Genomic DNA, 23,413 nt, shown 5'->3' with positions numbered 1-23,413 from the left:
GGTCGTGACATTGATTCATGCTATCTTTCTTGTTATCGAATTGCACTCTCGTGAAATCATTGTTACACATTACCTCTCCCTTGTTGAATTATTCTTGTTGAGACTATTATTTCCCTGTTGTGTCTTTCTTTGTGAGTTCGTTCTTCCGTTTCTTTCTGTTCTGAAGTTCTTGTGTTGATTTACTTGACGTATCCTCGTGTTATTGTTGTTGTTGATGTTGTATTAAGTGTTATTGAGCCGAGGACTATGCGTGGTTGTGATATTTAAACTGTTTTGAGAAAATGTTGTGACATATGGGCACATATTGTGAAAGTCATTTTGTTGATTTGTTATGTTTTGGCACGCATGTTATTGTTGAAAAGATTATTATTGTGTTTGCACGAGGTTTTAGCCGTGCGGTTGTTATTGTGTTTGCATGAGGTTTCTGTCATGCGGTTGTTATTGTGTTTGCACGAGGTTTCTTCTGTGCGGTTGTTATTATATTTGCACGAGGTTTCTGCAGTGCGGTTGTTATTGTGTTTACACGAGGTTTCTGTCGTGCGGTTGTTATTGTGTTGCACGAGGTTTCTCCCGTACTGTTGTTATTATTAATACGCATACGGTGGTATAAGGTCTGGGTGTTGAAACACATGCGGTGAGATAAGGTGGGTTTGATACGCATGGCTAGTAGGGGAACTACTAGAAGCCATGAGGTGTGATAAGGTGGGCTAAAATGCGGGATGCTATTTCGAAAAAATAATTTCAAAACTAAATATAAAGGCTACCGCGGTGATATAAGGAAAGTTGTGATTCCTTTTATGATTTGAGACTACGAGGTGGTACCTCGGGAGGGCTCTTGTTGTCATTTCTCCTTTTCTGTGCACTTGTCTTTGATTGTTGTTTTCCTTAGCATACTACTATTTGTTTTCCTCCGTGATGCACTTTTTACTCAGTTCTATATAGCTAATCTTGTTGTGTTAATCGCTACTTCAAACTTCATTGCTGCTTTTATTACACTGTATATTTCATGGTGATCGTTTCTTAGGTGTCATTCATTGTCTCTACTCCTATTTGTTGACAGGAATTGTGGTAGAATACTTGCACAAGCATATGCGTAGTTAAATCACCCATATCGGTTTCATAAGGTGAATCCTGGCGTCATTAACCATTATACGTACTATTGTCTACTTGACTTTTGTGTGAGGAATGTTCTATTGACATGTGAGTCGTCTGTGCGGATATGAGTTGTAATGTGGGCACAAGATGCCAAGTGATTAAGGTTCAAGAATTGGGACCCGTGAGCTGTGATTATGAGGTTCGGTACTTCGTGGAAATGCTTGAACAAATCTGGTGTGACAGCGGTTGTTCTTATTGAGTTATTGTTGGTTTTTCCTTTACTTTGATTTCACCGGACTTAGACTGTATCCATCTTACTCTACGACATTATTACCTGACTGATTCATGTTAAATATTGTTGTTATTGGTGTCTCGTTGCAAGTATTGTTTGGTATTCCTTATCCTACTTAGTTGTATATTAATAATGTTTTTCTCTGTTAGTTCACCTTCACACTTGTTCAGGTTGTTTAGTCCGATAGGTGTCTTGACTGTCCCTCATCACTACTCCATCAAGGTTAGTCTTGATATTTACTGGGTACCGCTATGGTGTATTCATACTACGCTTCTGTACATTTTGTGTAGATCTAAGTGCCACGGTTATTGCTGATTATTAGTTAGCTGGTTGAGGTGTGGAAACTCGAGGTAAACTTGTCATCGCATTCGCAGGCCTCGGAGTCATCTCTTGATATTTTCATTGTACTGTTAATTCTATCCCGAACAATTGCATTTAGGGATTTTTCTAGCAAACTCAGTAGTGCTTATGACTTGTACTATCGATTTTGGGAATTGTAATTGTGTATAAAATTTTTATCTCGTATTTATCATTCGATGGTTGAATTCTTCTATTTATTTAGTAAGTGTTAGGCTTACCTAGTCTTAGAGACTATGTGCCGTCACGACATCCTACGGAGGAAAATTGGGGTCGTGACAGCAAAGCAGTAAACTAATGAAAATAACTAAATCCTCGAAATCAATAAATCCAAAAATACCAGTACTCAGAATCTCATATGATAAATACTGAAAGCTAACACAATACAACAATGAATACAACACACACAATCCGTTGCGGCGTGCAACCCGATTCCGCCGTACAAACACAATCCTCCCTTATTTTACCATATCAATATCAAGAATATCATATAAAATCTGTTGTGACGCACAACCCAATCCCGCCATATCAATATCAAATCCTCTCTTATTTCACTTGTTGCAGCGTTCAACTCGATCCCACTGTATCATCATATCACAATCCTCCCTTATTTTACCTATTGCGGCGTTCAACCCGATCCACAAATAATTTAAATTAACAACAATAATCCAATAACTCCATTTACAAGAATTTCTATAATCAAAGGGTATGAGTACACAGCAATAAAGGAACCATGTAATAATCAAAGGAATGCAATAAATATTGCAAAAATGGCAGGACAAGTAAAGTACGTGACAACTAAGGTGTGCAAGTAAAGTAGTTAAGACAAGTAGCAAATAGGCACGGAGTCATGGAAGGGACTAAACAATTGAAAGATAACAAGACAATAACTTCAACTAAAACATGTAAGAGCAAAATGACAAGTAAGGGGTACAATAAGTACTAACAATGTCAAATAACACATGTAAGAGTAGATTAACAATGAGAGACATAACACATCAGTACAATTCAATTAAAGGCATGAAAAGAGTCCAGATACCTAAACCAGTCAAATACCACATATAGCCCGAGTACCCACTCGTCACCTTGCATGCACGGCTTTCATGTAACACAAATAGTATAATCAACTCGAATCCTAAGGGGTAGTTTCCCCCACACAAAGTTAGACAAGACACTTACCTCGAAGAAGCTAAACCAATACTCTAAAATGACCCTCTCATGTGAAACAATCTCCGGACGGCTCAAATCTAGCCAAAATAACTTCATATCATAAATAAAAGCGATATGAAACAATTCTGAGCTTCGATCTTTAAAAATAACTAAAACGTTAACCCCAGGCCCGCACATCAGAACCCGATAAAATTTATAAAATCAAAACACCCATTCTGATACGAGTCCAACCATACCAAAATTATCAAATTCCGACATCAAATCGGCCTTCAAATCCTCATTTTATATTTTTGAAAGATTTTATAAAAAAATTCCATTTTCTCCCATTCAAATAACTAATTTAATGTTAAAAACAAAGATGGAATCACAAAATATAATCAAATTCGGATAAAGAACACTTACCCCAAACCAATACTTGAATACCCCTTCCAAAATCGCTCAAATCCAAGCTCTCTAACTCAAAAAGTGATAAAATATCAAAAGCCCTCGAAATAGAGTACTTATATTCTGCCTAGTGATTTACTCATCGCGATCGCGGAACATCACTCGTGATCGCGAGGACAAAATGATGACAGCTGACCAAACCTTCTTCGCGGACGCGTAAAAGAAGTCGCGGTTGCACCCACGCGATCACGGACAATAAAGGCCTGGGGCCCATCCAACTTCCCTTATACGCGATCGCGTAACTAAGAACGCAAATGCGATAGCATAAATTCCTCAACTTCGCGAACGTGGTCGCCTCCTCGCGGCCGCGAAGAATAACGTACCTGAGACCACCATAACACTACGCGAACGCTGAAGTAAAGGGGCGAACGCGATGAAGAACACCAAGTGACAGAAACCAGCAGTCCAGAATAGAAAGAAATGGCCCGTAGCCCATCCGGAACACACCCGAGGCTCTGGGAACCCGTCGAAACATACCAACACGTTCCATATTATAAAAGGGGCCTACTCGAGACCTCAAATCACATCAAATAACGTCAAAACTACGAATCACACCTCAAATCGAACCAAATAAACTTATGAACTTTCAACTTCTACAACTCGCGCCGAATCATATAAAATCAACCCGGAATGACGTTAAATTTTGCATGCAAGTTCCAAATGGCACAACGGAGCTATACCAACTCCCGGAATCAAAATCTTAACCCGATATCAACAAGGTCAACTCCCGTCAACCCTATGAACATTCCAAACCTTCAAATTTTCAACATTCGCCAAATAGTGTCGAAACCTTCTAGAAATATCCAAATGCAAATCTAGCATACGCCCAAGTCCAAAATTATCATCCGGACCTAACGGAACCATCAAAACTCTGACATGGGATCAAACACATAACAAACTTGGTCAACTCTTCTAACTTAAAGTTTTAATAATAAAATTTTTTCTTCCAAACTAATTCTGAATCACCCGAAAATCGGAACCGACGATACACACAAGTCGTAATACATCATACAGAGCTACTCACGCCCTCCAACTATCGAGCAAAGTGCAAATGCTCAAAACGACCGGTCGGGTCATTATAATTGTGAGGTTGCCCCTTGGCTTAAGGTGGGGGAATTTTCTTCTTCTTTTAATAATATATAGATTATGCGATATAATTATAAATTTATTACCTATTTGTAGGTAATTTTCACAAATTAGATTTGTTAACTGTTTTAAAGATTCGGGAATTAATAGCATACAAGAGAAGAAATTATAAATGATTATTTGTAAGAAGAGAATTGATAATCCAAAGAAGGATATAGATAATTTGCTTTAGTATGGAAAAACAACAACAACAACAACAACAACAACAACAACAAAAACCCAGTATAATCCCACTAGTAGGGTCTGGAGAGGGTAGTGTGTACGCAGACCTTACCCATACCTTGGGGTAGAGAGGTTGTTTCCGATAGACCATCGGCTTCCTCCCTCCAAGAAGTCCCCATCTTGCTCTTGGGGTGACTCGAACTCACAACCTCTTGGTTAGAAGTGGAGGATGCTTACCGAAAAAGAAGAAGATAATTTAAAAAGTTACAAGACATTACACAAAGAAAAAAATCAAAAACAAGAAAGTCAATAAATAGTATGGAAAGTTACAATATGATTCAAGTATATGATATCTTTAAATTTAAAAGAATGGTAAAAACTAGAAACAAAAATGAAAAATAAAAAACTTAAATCAATAAGGGATAATTTGGAAAATATAAATTTATAGTGAGGATAGTTTTGTCTTGAATAAATTAATTTTTTGCTTCTGCTTCTTGGAAAAAGTTAAAATTTTTTATTTCTTCCCAAAAGCAGAAAAATTGCTTCTGCTATTGGCCAAAAATACTTCTCCGTCTTAACCAAACATAATACTTTTGAACTCCTAGAAACTTGGTCAAACAAGCTCTAATTTACAAACTTGAAGCTCTTAAGATATGGTGCTACGAGAGAAATGCTTCGCTCGTTCATCTACGCTCGCTTACGCTATGAGTAATTTAAACTTTGTGCGAAACAAATTATATGAGCAGCTTACCTAGCTAGTTAGGTAAGTGTAAATGAGCTGCAGTTGGGGAAAAAGGTATGTAAATTAGATAACATAAAGATTTAACTTACTAGCGGTTTATCTTATATTGTTGTAATATGTTTTTTGCCTTATTTTTGAGTTAACTAATAGGGATAGGAAATAAATTAACTAGAGCATAATAGTAGAGTTCCTAACTCGCATCTTCGATGATGCAATATTATTCTTTTTCCTCTTCTATTATCCTAACTCTTCGACATACTATGTATTTTGGAACTCGTCTTAGTTATTTTTTTTTATAGGGATTTAAACCTTCCTATACTATATATGAAACTTTATTACCCTCCTTAATCAAGTTTTAATTTAATTATATGGTCATATATAATTTACCAATTATATACAAATAAGTTTTAAATGAGTATCCCTTTATATTAGGAATTGAATAAGGAATATCAGTTATTTTCTTATTCCTTTATACTTGTCCACTCTCTCTCTTCGCGCCTCTCTCTGCTTTTTTCAGTGTACCCATCGTCTAGCATTCTTTCCAATAGCGTGATCTTAATAAAAGAATATGCCTTTGATGTTCTCTGTTTTTTTATGCTTTCTTGTTGCATAGAGTTTTAATGGAATTCATCAATGGATTTCAATCGTTTTAACTTAGCAATTCCCTTTCATGTTGCACAATTGATGTTCGAATTAAAATTGTCAATCAATAAATTTTGAAGATGTTTGATTCTCCACCATTGACAGCCATTAAAAAGCGTTGAAGCTTTGAATTCGAATTTGAGTTTTCAAAAACTATAATTTGTTTGGATTGGATGTTGTTGCAAATAATTGAGAAATTTTTTTGGAGTTTATATCTCAATTTTGAGGGTGTTTGGTGAAGATTAGACTTTATTTTAGCCGAATTTCAGATTTAATAATGGAATGTATATAATTTGTAAGTAATCCTTATTTAGGGCGGGTAATATATAAAACTATGATAATTTTAGTAAATAAATTTCAAATATTATATAGAAAGGAAAAAATCTCTTTTTTATATTAGTATGTTAGAAAAACTAATTAAAATCCATATCCTCTTCATTGACCAGCTCGTAATATCAAAATTTAAAAAATTTCCAAAGTTTATTTTTAAGATTGTTTTTGGTTTGGGCGAGACAAAATCCAACTTCTTCTCAAGGTCAAAATATAATAAATCATTCTCTTAAAGTCTATGCTTGTTTTTAGGTGATCAAATGGTTTTGTTTGGATCCTTTCCCTTATCCCGTTCCACCTTGTTAATTTTCTACCAATTTTTGACTTTATTATTTAAAGTCATAATAAATCATTTAACTAGAATCATCTAGTAACAAAAAACTTCCATCGATGGCAAATTTTTAATCAATCCCTCTATCTCATTTACATGGTAATGTTTGGATTTTGAGAGTCAAACGAGTTTTTCAATTATCGCGATTTTTTCATATGCCTTTTAATTGTTTGAATTGTTAATTATTGTGACTTATAATATACTTTTTACGTAATTTTTAAATATGTAGATTTTATTTTAAAATATTATATAATTTGAATTTACGATCAATATTAAAAAGTTTAAGTTTGACTCTCAAAATTCATGAACGACGGCGCGAGTATTCTTTTTGCGTATCAGTATTTAAACACTTAGCATCTTCTGAGTTGATTAAAGAGACAGCTATTAGGGATAGTACAATGTACTTCACTACTATCTGCAAATTGAAAAGCTTGTAAATGTTGCCATTTGGCACAATTTTGTAATATTATGAGTTAAGCTGAGCTGGTAGTAATACAATTAAATTATAGTAGATGGCCCTTTTGAAACTGAAGTTACCAGTTTTTATTGTTGAACTAGAACATTTAGCTCAGCAAACCCTTAGCAAAGTGTGAATAAAGACTATAAAATAAATAGTTGATTAGAAGTAGCTAGAATAAAACCAACTTATTTGATGACAGATCTCCCTCCTAGAGAAGCAAAATCTGAAAATTGCTATTTGGCAATTTTCTTTTTAGTATTTAATTTGAAGGAGCGGTAGGGCCGTGAATAAGGGATCAGAGAAAAAAATCCTTGACAATAGTTTACTTGTTGGATACAAATCTAAAAATAGAACTCAATACTCAACACTGAAATACACTTGTATATTAACCCCATTAATTTAGATTTGCGTCACGTTGGACTCATTAGAAAGAATCCTACATGATTTTTTTCTCGACGCTTGAACTGGTTACATCTTGTTAAGAGGGAGAGGGTTGGGGGCGGCTTGCTCAATTATATTATTTCATGAATTGATCTTTAGGTTTGGTTTGCAACATCATGTTTGATACCTTACTAAAACCGGTTTTGAGACATACGAAGAGTCATTATTTTTAAGATAGGTCGACTCCTGACTTGTCCATGATATAACTCTTAATTAGAATATCAAAATTCAAAGAGGCTCAGCTCCTGACCTTTTAACCTGTTTATGACATCTTTTTTTCTTAATAGATTTGGAAGACCTGAATTGAAGCTGGTTTTGACAATCCCAATCACCTATTTGAAACTCAAGCAATGAAATTGGATTCTTAATCCCTACTCAAACTAAAATTAAACCTATGAAAGTCAAGAAAAAATGAGCAATGAGTACATTTTCGAGTCAAAATAGAATTTATCTACAAAACTAGCTTTTTCAGCATGCTTTGTAGGCGTTTGGACATAAAATTGTAATTTTTGAAAAAAGTACTATTTAGAGTTAAGTTGAAAAATGATATTTGGAATTTAAATATGTTTAGACATGCATTTTACTTGAAAAATATTGCAGTTTTGTGAGTGGAGAATTTTTGAAAAACTAGTTTTCGAAATTTTTTTAAAAACTTGCAAATTTTCATGAACAAACGTATTTTTGAAATTATTTTTGAAAAAAAAAATTACGGACAAACGGGGCCTTTATATCGCTAAGCCAAAAATACCTCGAGATAAGAAAAAAAATAGTAGTGTAGAGCATGATCAAGAAATTCTTGTCATGCAACAACTTTCAAAAGTGCTTTTTAAAATATGATCTCAAAACACATAACAACAAAGTAAAGATTAGCACGCATCTTTGTGTCTCTTCAATTTTAACTTCTTCAAATAACAAGATCTGAAGAATACAATGTCAAATCATAGCCTTAAGTGATTGATTTAATACATGGAATCTAGGGGGACACCCACAAATACAAAGGAGGAAAATAAGAAAGAAAAGAACTTATGCACTTCCCTCCCCTTTTTCTCTACTTTTATTTTCTTTGCCGCGCAAAGATATATACCTTTGTCACGCATCCAACGCTGCAGTCAAGTGGTTAATAAAATTGGTGCAAGTCTTTTAGATTAGGGTTCAAAATTCGATAAAAATATATTACATGATTTTTTTCAATCTTTATATCTTGGTGGACGGAAAAAGTTAGTTTGGATACTATCATTATAAGAAAAAAAAAAAAAAAATACCTTTATCACCTTATTGTGCATTTTAGTGCAAACACCATCCAAGAATTTGAACCCCATGATCTTCACAAATCTTCAAAATATTAATTGCATGTGAGGTGAAGGATTGCATAATATATTTTGCCAAACATAAATATGATCCTCAAATGCCAAATAAGAAAGAATTTTGTTCAATTTTTAACTAGCACCCATGAATAGCCATATATGGCCAAGGGTAAAGCTTTTTCATAATAGGAATGGGAAGCTTTTAATAGGATACCTTTGTTCGGGAACTTGTTGAGGCAGAAATGGAGATAGAATGTATTTTTATGTACTATCAGACATCTTTACTAAGATCAAGTAGTAAAAGTTATTGAAAAGAAGGCCAATATATGAATTCTTTGTCATATGATTTTATTATGATTTGAAGGAATATTTACCACTGAACTTTTGTACGCTCGCAAACTGTTATGATATTATTTAGATTTTAACCTATATATATATATATATTGATCATGTAAAAAGCTTTTAACCTTTTTATAAGAAGTAATCTATCTTATTTTTTACGTTACTAGCCTCACTTTTTATGGAAAATTGCTCATAATATACAAAGAACCGTCATCATAAATAATAAGTATGTAAATAGAAGTATAGAGTATAATGTGTAAGAATTGAAATATGTCAATTTCCACAAATTAAAAGGCAAAACCAGCATTGATTCCAAGAGCATTACAAGGAACCATGATCCTACCCTCTTTGAAAAGAAAAAATATACCAAAAACTCGTTTTTGATAATCAAATATCCAACATTAATTTTTAACTTGAAATTATGTCGGATAGACCTTTTATAACTAGTTAACTACCGTTATATTTTGACGACATTAAGAAAATTTTGGTAAAATAACCTCCCTGCCATAATTTTGAAGTATGTTGCAGTCAGAATTTTTCCATATGAAAAATTTCGACGATTGTCATATTTTGTGTCAAATGGTGACCACCAAATGAAAATTTCTGGTGATTGCTATATTTTTGCAAATTTTAGTGATCAACATATGAAAATTTCCGGCGATTTGTCATATTTTTTCACATCCTGGTGCTACCCTATGAAAATTTCTAGCGATTGTCATGTTTTATGGCAAATCGTGTTGATAACCATATGAATAATTCTGGAGATTGTCAAGAGCACATCCCAATATTAAGGCGTTGGCTATTTTTTCCAGACCTTTCTGCCAGTAAAAAAATCAATAGTGGGACCGAAGTATCTTATTTCTGCCAATCGCCCAATTTTTAATAACTTTTACATCTGACAACAAATAAAAGATTCCAAAGATCGGAGGGTCAAAGTATAAATTAATCCTAACATTCTCCATTAAATATATTGCGCAAAATTCACAATAAAGGTTCATCTCAAACGGTTAAGCTAAGGTCCTTGACGAAGAAAACACATATGCTTTAGTTTATTATTAGTTATAATTGTCCGTTTATTGTGGATTATGTAAATAGAAGTATATATCATACCCTTGGCAATTCGCGTAAGAAAACTACTAAAAAACAAACAAAACACAGATTTACACACTGAAGTAAATTGTATTATTAGTTCGCTTAAAATATACTAGTTAATCATTCGTAATAAGTTGGATAAGTTTTTTGAAAAGTATGACAAGTTACTTATTACAACGTAACATCGTAAAATACACTGTATATAAATCTTTTTTAAACTATCAAACGTCCAGCAATAAGAAAAAGTTTAGGACCATATATAAGCCAAGGAGATTCCTCAACAGTGTATCAGTTTTGTTGCGTGCATTTTCATTCTTGTTAAAACTCTACTAAAAGTGTGATGTGGTTAAACAGAAGGAGCTAAAAGTTAATTAAGTAATTTTGTCAACTTAAGCAAAAAGTCAGATAGTGATTAGTTATTAATTAAAGCATCAATCTCTACTACCAAGCCGCCCCTCCCACTCACCTTATAGTGGAGTTTGTGAAAAAAGTTTTCATGTCCAAAACAATAAGAAAGAGCTCATAATACACGAATAAAATATATAAATTATTAAGCAATAGAGCTCATATTTGTAGTATTAAAATAATCCCCCCATCTTTTCTTGTTAACTTTCTATGACTTTCTTCTTTTTCCACTTTTACTCGACAACTTTTTTAGTAATAGCAAATATTGAACTTTTGCACACACACTCGTGACTAAGTGAGATGCAATTTCGCTTTAATTTTTACCTACTAAAATTATATTGCTTGAACATGTAAATATTAAGTGCGAATAAATATTCATATATTTATATAGTTTTTACTAGTGAGGGTGAATTCCACGACTTCCTACTCCATCCTTTTGAAGATCAACTCATATTTTAAATATATCCTTTTTCTGTCCCCATCAAACCGCCTGTCCACTCTTTTTCTATTGTTTCTTTTTCCTTCTAATGTTAGCTTAAAAAGCCCCCCCTCATCCCTTTCAATATTCCACATACTAACATCACTATCATATCCCAAAATTTCCAAACATCTCCTCTTTTCTTCTTCTTCTTCTTAACTATGACCGGAAAAAGAAGCCAAAACAGCCCGGTTGGTAGCCCGTTATCGGGCAACGTGTCCGATAACTCCTCCAAAGAGCTAGACAAATTCCTCCCTATAGCCAATGTTAGCAGAATAATGAAAAAATCCCTTCCTGCTAATGCAAAAATCTCAAAAGAAGCCAAAGAAACTGTCCAAGAATGTGTGTCTGAGTTCATTAGCTTCATCACAGGCGAAGCATCGGATAAATGCCAGAGGGAGAAGAGGAAGACCATTAATGGAGACGATCTTTTGTGGGCTATGACAACATTAGGGTTTGAGAATTATGTTGGACCCTTAAAAGGTTATCTCAATAAGTATAGAGAAACTGAAGGGGAAAAAAATATCATGGCTAGAAATGAAGAACCTTCTAAATCAACCAATGATAATAATATTATAACTAGTAGTAATACTACTATTAGTTATAATAATAACATTGGTGTTCATGGTCATGAACATGTTACAAAATTCGCAAAAAGACCTGAATTTATTCAGAGTTTTAATAATGGCAATTTTGCACAAAGTTTTGGAGATTATGGAAGGGTTAATGTCTATGGTGAAAATCTGGCTAATTTTCATGGGGTTGAATGGTAGACTATTTTGGAACTGTTATTCAATTTGTGTGTATCATCCTTGCGCAAAGGCCATACTAATTGTTTCCAATTTTATCATATGTCCCCGAGGGGACTAATGGTTGACTTATTTGGAAAGTAAGGTTAAAAAGTGTCCTTGTTTCTTAACTTATTGCATAACTTTTTTTATGTTGTTTTCTTTTTCAAATTAACACATTTTATGTACCTTTTAAATGTGTTACGACTTACGCGTGATAGCTGAATTTATATAGGTCTGATTATGTATCTTTCTTATGTAATGAATGAACTGATTCATTAATGCCATGCTATTATTTATGTCTAGTCAACTTATTGTTGGATATAATTAAGCATCAAATGCTTACTTCTATCTTGAGAAAACCCCATATGATCCTGGAGAGTTTTAAGAGGGTTAAAATTAAGGATTCCCTCTATATTCATCATTATCAATTCTAATTAACTGACTAGTATATATATGAAGTTTGTGAATATCAACAACAACAACAACCCACTATAATCCCACTAGTGGAGTCTGGGGAGAGTAGTGTGTACGCAGACCTTACTCCTACCATGAGGTAGAGAGGCTGTTTCCAATAGACCCTCGGCATCCTTCCCTCCAATAACTCCACACCTTGCTCTTTGTGAATATCAAGATTAGGATTTCAACTTTATTGGCTCAACATTTTAGAATGACGACTTCAAGTGCTAATAACTGGGTTAATACTTGTATATATTTAATAATTTTCTTAGCACAAATTTATTGTTTGAGCAAAAAATATTGGGCAATGTAATTAATTAGATAGTTTCTTGATTGGGATATATGTGTAGATTAATGAATTAATTAATTCCCACTGTTTTACTGTAGAAAATAATATTACTCCAATATTAATCTCATAATCTATTGAACACCTAACTCTACTAAAACTGTGCCTATATTAGACACACCTAACTGACATGGCACATACTAGCCCAAGTTATTCTTGACATTGTGAACATTTGTAATTCTGTATATGACATTCTCACTTATTTAAATTAACCTCTAAAAATAGGAACTTTTCGTTGTATTGACCCAAAGAAACTGATCATTCACTGTTATTGTTGGAATGGCCCAAAGCCCTAAAGTCTATGTTCGATCTTTGAAGAACATGTGTGAAAAATAACTTTGATAAAATGTGTTTTGTCCTATTCCCTTTTATGAATCCTCCCTTCAACTGGGCTATGTATGCTGCATTGTCTTCATACAAAATTATGGGTAATTTGTCACACTTCAAACCATATTTGTCTCGAATAAATTGTCTTATAGACCTCAATCATACACATTCTCGACTTGCTTCATGAATAGCAATTATCTCAGCATGATCATATGAAGTAGCCACGATTGATTGCTTAGTCGATCGCCAAGATATAGCAGTGCCTCCATATGTAAACACATAGCCTGTTTGAGATCGAACCTTTTGTGGGTCATATAAATACCCAGCATCGGCATAACCAACAAGATCAGGACTGCAATCATTGCCATAAAATAATCCCATACCGGTAGTCCATTTTAGATACCGCAATATATGTTTGATTCAATTTCAATGTCTCCTTGTAGGAGCAGAGCTATATCTTGTTAAGACATTAACTGAAAAAGTTATGTCAGACCTTGTAATGTTAGAAAGATACATTAGTGCCCTAATTGCATTAAGATCTGGTACGTCGGGACCAAGAAACTCTTCATTATTTTCACGAGGTCGGAATGGATGTGCTTTATCCATATAAAATCGCTTTAAAATCATTTTAGTGTATGTTGATTGATAGACAAAAATTCCATCTTTCATATACTCAATTTGTAGACTAAGACAAAATTTTGTCTTTTCAAGATCTTTCATTTCAAATTCTTTCTTTAAATAGTTTACTACTTTAGGAAGCTCCCTGGGAATTCCAATGATATTTAAATCATCAACATACACAGTGATTATAATAAATTTAGATCCAGATCTTTTTATAAAGACACAAGGACAAATTGAATCATTCTTGTACCCTTCTTTCAACAGGTACTCACTCAGGCGATTATACCACATGCGCCCTGATTGTTTCAATCTGTATAAGGATTTTTGAAGCTTTATTTAATAAATTTCTTGGAAACCTTAATATGCTTCAGAACAATTTAAATCCTTCAATAATTTCCATTATACGCATATCATGTTTTTCTTGTATTGCCAGATTAAAACCTGAAATGGCGACATCCACCACAGGAGAACATGTCTCTATATAATCAATGCTAGGATATTTACAAATCTTCTTGTGATACAAGTCGTCTTTATATCTATCAACTTGACCCTTTTTTTTCCGCACAAGAACACATTTATATCTCCATTGGCTTTACACTTTCAGGTGTTGGGACTATCCGTCTAACTTCATATTTTTCATGTGAAATTAATTTTGATTGCGTATTTTTCATTTGGCCAATCATTTATCTGTCCAAATTTCATGACAGATTTGATCTCAAGATCCTCGTCAATATTAATAATATTGAGCGCTACATTATGATATCGTCGACGATCATTTTATATCGGTTCTACTATTACCCAATAAAGACATAACTTATTGAGATCTCTTTATCTTATTATTTTCAGGTACCTGAGCCTCTCCCATGAGGTCTTATGAAGTGTTATGTCGTGGTGCTCTTCTAGAGCACTTGCCTCCTTATTATGACCATCTTGAATATTTGCTCCTCTCCTTCTTCAAGGAGTTTTATCTTTGGAACCGATTAGTCTATTATGCTTTATGCATGCCATGGCCATTATGAACTTTATTTTATTTGGAGCATTAGCAGCTGAATATGACATTTAGCTTTGGGTCAGCAAATACGCCTGGCAATATTTTGCAAATGAATTATCACTTAAACTTGAAGTTCACATTAAGTCGTACGAGGATCTCGATGTACTCATAATAATTCATTACATGTATTACTTTTTCAGCTGCCCATTTTCTCCCCCTATTGTTGGGATCACCAACACATATCCCTAGCCTTATTTGGGGATCCATCTTTGTGCATTGTGGTGGAACAATTAAATCATATAGCACATTCATATTTCTAGATGGAAATTATTTGGTTCCTGACCCTGAACCGATTGTGATAGGGAGAACTTATCATAACTTGGCTAGATGCGTACAAGTGTTGTTGTATATTAAATAATACATCACATACCAAATTTTATTTTGGCAGTTTTGTTCTCATAACCAATGGTGTAGATATAATTGGAGGCATACAATTTCTGCTAAACCAACTTGGATTTAAACCAGTATTATCAAGATAAATCATCATAATTTATATTCTGGAACTGTGCTCAAATAATTTGAGCAATCAATCTTGCAAAAGTCAAACTACAAGTTGATAACAAATGCACATGTGACCATAGAATAGATGCATCTATTAAAATCATATAATAGTAAATGGTCCACGTGGAAGGTGACTGGGCCCATATATTTATCACCTTTTATTCGTTCCAGAAATCAAGGGATTCAATCCCAACCTTAACTGGTATATCATGAGAATAAGCAGCACAGAAAAATTCTTGAAGAATCTTATATTTCTTCAATATATGCCAATGTAATTCTCAATTAATTTTTCGCATCATAATTGAACCGAGATGGTCAACCGGTCATGCCAACTAATATTTGTTTCAGTAAACCTCTAGCTTACTTGTGACATATGATTCCATCATCATGCTTATATTTGTATAGTACAAATAGAAAAAAAATCGGGTAATCTTTCATATTTACCCGTTATAATTATAGAAATATGAAGATATTCAATATTTCATTCATTTATAGTGTCAAAATGCCAACCACTTTGACGTATACATTTGAAACTCAAAAAGTTTCTTTTGAGACTTTACAATATCAATGTCGTGAATAATTTTATTCATCCGGGTAGTAACAAATTAATTTTTTCGGAGCTCTTAACAACTTTTGTACTACAAGATCTTTTGTCACGCCATTCATATGGTAAATGTCTCATTTACGGAGAAACTTATATCTTGTAGTACATAGTGCAGTCATGTCACCCGCACGAGCTTCTACAGAGGAGCCACCAGTAGCTCAAGTTGGAGGGCAGGTACCTGAGATGCCTGTTACAACACCAGTCCTCCAAGAGACTCTAGCCCAGTTTTTGAGCATGTTGAGACCTTGGCTCAGGCAGGATTGATACCACTCGCTCCTGCCACATCTCAGGCCGGGGGAGGAGCACAGACTCCCGCCACTCGTACCCCAGAGCAGCGGGTTCAGGTCAACCGGGTTCTAGAGATCATACCGATGCAGTCGGTAGCTCCAGTTCAGCCCGAGATTAGGGCAGCAGTTTCCAAGGCAGAGCAGTTAAGGTTCGAGAGGTACAAGAAGTACCACCCTCCTATTTTCAGTGGCTTGGCATCAAAAGATGCCCATGGTTTTCTTGAGGAGTGCCATTGTATCCTCCGTACTATGGGTGTTGCGGAGACTAGTGGGGTTTCTTTCACTACGTTCCAGCTTAAATGAGCGGCTTATCAGTGGTGGCGAGCTTATGAGTTGGGTAGTCCAGCCGAGGCGGCTTCACTCAATTTTACTCAGTTCTCAGATATGTTCTTGAGGGAGTATGTTCCCCAGTCATAGATGCATGGTGCGCGGAGTTTGAGTAGTTGCGCTAGGGTTCTATGACCATGTCAGAGTATGCGATCTGATTCAGTGATTTGGCTAGGCATGCACCAGCCTTGGTGGCTACTGTCCGGGAGTGGGTTCGTCGATTTATTGAGGGGCTCAACCCCAATATCAAATTTAGCATGGCCCGAGAGTTGGAGTTGGATATTGCATACCAGCAGGTAGTAAGGATTGCTAGGAGGTTGGAGGGTATGCTGACTCGGGAGAGGGAGGAGAGAGAGGCCAAGAAGTCTCGAGAGTCTGGCACTTATAGTGGTACTCGTGCCCCAGCTGTAGCCCGTCATGATAGAGGTTATGTGAGCCGTCCTATTCATTCAGCACTTCCAGCTTCCAATGGTATTCCGGCTACTCCCAGACCTCATGATCCCTATTATGCACCGCCAGTGTCTATTGTACCTCATATACGGGGTGCTTGTAGCGGTCAGTCCAGTCGATCAGGCGTGAGCCAATTCCAGCAGCCACATCCTCTGAGGGCTTGTTTTGAGTGTGGTGATACTCGTCATGTGGTGAGGGATTGCCCCAGACTTAGGAGGGGTGCACCTCCACGGATTTCTCAAGCACTGCGTGCTCCACCAGGTCCTCAGGCTATGATTACAGTACCAACTACCACTCCACCTGCACCGCCAGCTAGAGGTAGAGGTCGAGCAGGTAGAGGTCGCCCTAGAGGGGAGGCCAGGCCAGATATTATGCCCTTCCTACTAGGACAAAGGCAGTTGCATCAGATTCTATCATCACATGTATTGTTCCGGTTTGTCATAGAGATGCATCGGTCTTATTTGATCTAGGCTCCACTTATTCCTATGTGTCATCTTACTTTGCTTCGTATTTGGGTGTATCCTGTGATTCGTTGAGTTTACCTGTCTATGTGTCTACACCCGTGGGTGATTCTATTATTGTTGACCGTGTGTATCGGTCATATTTGATTGTTCTTAGTGGTCTTGAGACCAAATTCGATTTATTATTGCTCAGTATGGTGGATTTCGATATTATTTTGGACATGGACTGGTTGTCGCCCTATCAAGCTATCCTTGATTATCATTCTAAGACGGTGACGTTTGCTATGCCACGTCTACCGCGACTAGAATGGAAAGGTACCTAAGATCATGTTCCTAGCAGGGTTGTCTCATTTCTTAAGGCTCAGCGAATGGTTGAGAAGGGGTGTGATGCGTATCTGGCCTATGTGAGGGATGTTAGTGTTGATACTCCTATCGTCAAGTCTGTTCCGGTAGTGAGGGACTATCAGATATATTCCCGGCGGATCTTCCGGCCATGCCGCCCGACAGGGATATTGAGTTTGGCATTGATTTGTTACCGAGAACTCAGCCCATTTCTATTTCACCTTATCATATGGCCCTAGCAGAGTTGAAAGAATTAAAGGAATAGTTGCAAAAGTTGTTAGATAAGGGATTCATTCGGCCTAGTGTGTCGCCTTAGGGTGCTCATGTCTTGTTTGTAAAGAAGAAGGATGGTTCTATGCGAATGTGTATTGATTATCGCCAATTGAATAAGGTTACAATGAAGAACAAGTATTTATTGCCACATATTGATGATCTATTTGATCAGCTTCAGGGTACGAGAGTGTTCTCTAAGATCGACTTGCGTTCACGCTATCATCAGTTGAAGATTCGGGAGCCAGATATCCTGAAGACTGCTTTCAGGACTCGGTATAGTCATTACGAGTTCCTAGTGATGTCTTTTGGGCTGACCAACGCCCCAACCACATTCATACACTTGATGAACAGTGTATTTCAGTCCTATCTTGACTCTTTCGTCATTATGTTTATTGACGACATTCTGGTGTACTCCCGAAGTCAGGAGGATCATGAACAGTACCTGAGGACCGTGCTTCAGACCTTGAGGGAGAAGAAGTTGTATGCAAAATTTTAAAAGTGTGAATCCTGGCTAGAGTCAGTGGCATTTTTAGGTCATGTAGTGTCGAGTGAGGGGATCAAGGTAGATTCGAAAAAGATTGAAGCAATGCAGAGTTGGCCTAGACCGTCCTCAACTATGGAGATTCAGAGTTTTCTTAGTTTAGCGGGGTATTACTGTCGATTTGTAGAGGGTTTCTCGTCTATTGCTGCACCTATGACCAGGTTGACCCAGAATGGTGCTCCGTTCAGGTGGACCGAGGTGTGTGAGGAGAGCTTTCAAAAGCTCAAAACTGCTTTGACTACAGCCCCAATTCTAGTGTTTCCTACTGGATCAGGGTCCTATACGGTGTATTGTGATGCGTCACGTATTGGTGTCAGCGCGGTTTTGATGCAGGACGGTATGGTGATTGCCTACGCATCTAGAGAACTAAAGGTGCATGAGAACAACTATCATGTCCACGACCTTGGGTTAGCAGCTACTGTTCATGCCTTGAAGATCTGGCGGCACTATTTGTATGGTGTTACTTATGAGGTTTTCACCGATCACCGGAGTCTACAACATCTGTTTAAATAGAAGAATCTTAACTTGTGGCAGTGGAAATGGTTGGAGCTTCTTAAGGATTATGACATCACCATTCTCTATCATCTCGGGAAGGCCAATGTGGTGGCCGATGCCTTGAGTTGCAAGGCGGAGAGTTTGGGCAGTTTAGCATATCTACCAGTAGCAAAGAGGCCTTTATCCTTGGATGTTCAGGTCTTGGCCAACCAGTTTGTCAGATTGGATGTTTTCGAGTCGAGTAGAGTTTTGGCTTGTGTGGTTTCTTAGTCTTCTCTTTATGATCGTATCAGAGAGCGTCAGTATGATGACTCCCATCTGTTTGTCCTTAAGGACACAGTTCAGCACGGCGATGCCAATGAAGTCACTATTGGAGATAATGGTGTAATACAAATGCAGGGCAGGCTATGTGTGCCTAATGTAGATGGTTTGTGTGAGTTAATTCTTCAGGAGGCTCACATTTTGCGGTACTCTATTCATCCAGGTGGTGCGAAGATGTATCAGGATTTGAGGCAGCACTATTGGTGGAGGCGGATGAAGAAGGACATAGTGGAATATGTAGCTCGGTGCTTAAATTGTCAGCAGGTTAAGTATGAACATCAGCAACCGGGTGGTTTGCTGCATAAGCTAGCTATTCTGGGGTGGAAATAGGAGCGAATCACTATAGATTTTGTTGTTGGCCTCCCATGAACTCAGAGGAAGTTCGATACAGTTTGGGTGATTGTGGATAGATTAACCAATTTAGTTCATTTCATTCCTATGGTTACTACTTACTCTTCAGAGCAGCTGGCTCAGGTTTACATTCGCGAGATTGTCAGGTTTCATGGCGTACCGGTATCTATCACCTCTGACAGGGGTACGCATTTTACATCGCGGTTCTGGAGAGTTGTACAGCATGAGTTGGGTTCTCGGGAGGAGTTGAGTACAACGTTTCACCCTCAGACAGACAGACAGTCCGAGCGCACTATTCAAATTTTGGAGGATATGCTTTATGTGTGTGTGATGGATTTTGGGGGTGCTTGGGATAAGTTCTTGCCACTTGCGAAGTTTGCCTACAACAATAGTTATCAGACGAGCATTCAGATAGCCATGTATCAGGATTTTTATGGTAGACGGTGCCGGTCTCTAGTGGGTTGGTTCGAGTAGGGGCAAGGCTAGGCTATTAGTTACAAACGTGGTTCAAGATGCCTTGGAAAAGGCTAAATTGATTCAGGATCGACTTCGTAAAGCCCAATCCAGGCAGAAGAGTTATGCAGATCGGAAGGTTCGCGACGTTGCATTCATGGTTGGGGAGCGGGTCTTGCTCAGGGTTTTGCCCATGAAGGGTGTTATGAGGTTCGGAAAGAAGGGCAAGTTGAGCCCTAGGTATATCGGTCCTTTTGAGATTCTTGAGAGGGTTGGAGAGGTGGCTTACAGACTTGCACTACCACCTACTCTCTCTGCAATTCATCCAGTATTCCATGCTCCGGAAGTATCACGGCGATCTGTCTCATGTGTTGGACTTCAGCTCAATCCAGTTGGATAAAGATCTATCTTATGTTGAGGAGCCAGTGGCCATTTTGGACATGCAGGTACGAAAGTTGAGGTGGAAGAACATTACCTCAGTGAAGGTTCAGTGGAGGGGTCATCCGGTCGAGGAGGCGACTTGGGAGACTGAGCATGATATGCGCAGCCGTTATCCTCATCTTTTCACCATTCCAGGTATGTCTCTATACTCGTTCGAGGATGAGCGTTTGTTTTAAGAGGGGAAGGATGTAACGACCCGGCCGATCATTTAGAGAGTATTAGCCCTGAACCCCTAATTATTTCTCCCTCTATTTCCTTTTTGGGTTTTGTGACTTGCCGGAAGATTTTGTTTTTGGTTTCAGAGTGAAATGAGACACATATTCCTTAAAAGGGGAAGTTTAAGTCGTATGATTTGATCGTAGTTTGAATTATATGAAGGAGACTTCGGAATGGAGTTTCGAAGGTTCCAGTAGCTCCGTAGGATGATTTTAGTATTAGGAGCGTGTTCGGATATTGAATTGGAGGGTCGTAGGTGACTTTAGTGTCAATTGGCGAAAGTTGGAAAATTGGATGATTTTTAGGAAGTTTTACCGGGAGTGGTTTTGATATCGGGGTAGGATTATGATTTCGGAAGTTAGAGTAGTCTCGTAATGTCAATTATGACCTGTGTGCAAAGTTTGAGGTCAATCGGACTTGATTCGATAGGTTTCGGCATCAGATGTAGAAGTTTGAAATTTTAAAATTTATTAGGCTTGAATCGATACGTAATTCGTATTTTTAGTGTTGTTTGATGTGATTTAAATGCTCGGCTAAGTCCGTATGATGTTTTAGGACTTGTTGGTATATTTGGTTGATGTCACGGGGACCTCGGGTTGATTCCGGATGGTTAACAGATCAAAAGTTGAAGTTGTGAGATTGCTGAAGACTGGGCTCTGCTAGGGTAACCGCACCTGCGGAGCTTTCATCACAGGTGCGAGCTCGCAGAAGCGAACGGACGATCGCAGATGCGAAAATAATGAGGATGGCCAGTGGTCTCAGATGCGACGTGAAGACCGCAGAAGCAGAAAGACCTGGGAGGCCTGTTGATGGCAGAAGCGGACATGGTCTGCAGGAGCGCGTGCGCAGAAGCGTTCTTTGGCCGTAGAAGCAGAAGCGCAGATGCGCATTTGGGTCCGCTAATGCGGATGCACCTGGACTAAGTTAGAACTGCACCTGCGATGGAAATTCCACAGATGCGGCTGTGGACTCATAGAAGTGATTTCGCTTGGCAAAAAGGGGCCAATTCTGAGGGTTTAATCTCATTCTCCATTTTTGAACCTAGAGAGCTCGGATTGAGGCGAGATTTCGAGGTTTTTTCAGAGAAAATATCTGGGTAAGGATTCTTGACTTGTTTTTGATTAATTCCCACTAAGATATCATTTATTCTTCCTTTAATTAAGGATTTGGGTTGTGAAATTTGTGAAAAAGGGTGGAAAAATCCCTAGGCCGAATTTTGAGGTTTGATTGAGAATTTTGTATCGGATTTGAATAATTTTAGTATGGGTGAACTCGTGATCAAATGGGTGTTCGTATTTGTGACTTATACCCGATTCCGATATATGGTCTCGGGTCGACTTTATGGGGTAATTTTTTGATTCTTTGCTAAAATCATAGTTTTATTATTTAAATTAGTTTCTTGTAGTTGTATTCATTGTATGTAATTGTTTTTGGCTAGATTTGGGTCGTTCAGAGTCAAAAAGTCTAGGGAAAGGCATTCTCATTGACTGATTGAGTTTTATTTGAGGTAAGTGACTTATCTAACCTTGTGTGAGGGAAATCCCCTTAGGGTTTGGTACCGTTGTAACAATTTGTGATATGTGAGCATCGTGTACGCGAGGTGACGAGTGCGTACACGGGCTAATTGTTGAAGTTCCGGTTCTTGTTGAGTAGACTTCTTTTAAATTCCTTAACTTAGTTGTCTTAGCATGTATAGTTGTCATGTTTAACCTAGTATCGCATGTCTACGTGTCTTAACCTTTACTTGAAATTTATGCAGCATGCTTAGTTGAATTTCCTGTTTCCTTGATTATTGTATTCGGTCTTTAACTGTAGGATTCCTTGCCGTAAATTCGTTATTCCATAATTTATGAGTTGCATATTTACTTTTGGGACTACGAGGCGGTACCTCGAGATATCCCCATGTTGCATATTTACTTTTGGGACTCCGAGGCGGTACCTCGGGAGATCCCTTGTTGCATATTTACTTTTGTGACTACGAGGCAGTACCTCGGGAGATCCCCTATTGTGTATTTATATTTGGTACTACGAGGCGGTACGTCGGGAGCGCCCATGTTGTTTACCTCTATTTACTGTGCTGTTACCTTTCTGTAATTTCTTGTTGTTCATTTCTCAGTCATTTCATTTTATTATTATATTTTCTGCCTCATTTCCTTTTATTCCAGTAGGGCCCTGACCTGACCTCATCACTACTCTACCGAGGTTAGGCTTGGCACTTACTGGGTATTGCTGTGGTGTACTCATACTATATTTCTGCACATCTTTTTATGCAGATCCAAGTTCTTCCTATCAAACCAGATACTAGTGAGTTGGACTATATGTGGAGACTTCAAGGTATATCTGCCAGCGTCCGCAGACCTCGGAGTCCCCCTCTATCCGTATTATGTTGTTTCCCTTACCCTCTTTAGACTCTGATGTATGGAGACACTTAGCATTTTTCTCTTAGAAGCTTGCGACTTATTTATACCGGGTTTTGGGTGTTATAATTATTTGAATCGCAACTTTTATTTATATTTCATGTGTGG

General features: G+C 37.2%; 1 protein-coding gene and 1 pseudogene across 1 annotated transcript; one reads left to right on the top strand and one right to left on the bottom strand.

Annotated features, from left to right (window-relative positions):
* The first annotated feature begins 11,394 nt into the window (after positions 1-11,394).
* LOC107761852 (nuclear transcription factor Y subunit B-1-like) lies at positions 11,395-12,006 on the top strand. Its single transcript, XM_016580139.2, has one exon. It carries the CDS (start codon positions 11,395-11,397, stop codon positions 12,004-12,006), a length of 612 nt encoding a protein of 203 aa, XP_016435625.1.
* On the bottom strand, positions 12,007-12,100 carry LOC142168617 (U6 spliceosomal RNA; annotated as a pseudogene).
* Positions 12,101-23,413: the final 11,313 nt, after the last annotated feature.

This window comes from Nicotiana tabacum, chromosome 13, assembly GCF_000715075.1.
Source record: "Nicotiana tabacum cultivar K326 chromosome 13, ASM71507v2, whole genome shotgun sequence".
Classification (NCBI taxonomy): domain Eukaryota; kingdom Viridiplantae; phylum Streptophyta; class Magnoliopsida; order Solanales; family Solanaceae; genus Nicotiana; species Nicotiana tabacum.
Note: the sequence above shows the minus strand (reverse complement) of the source record. Positions and strands in the feature narration are given on the sequence as shown.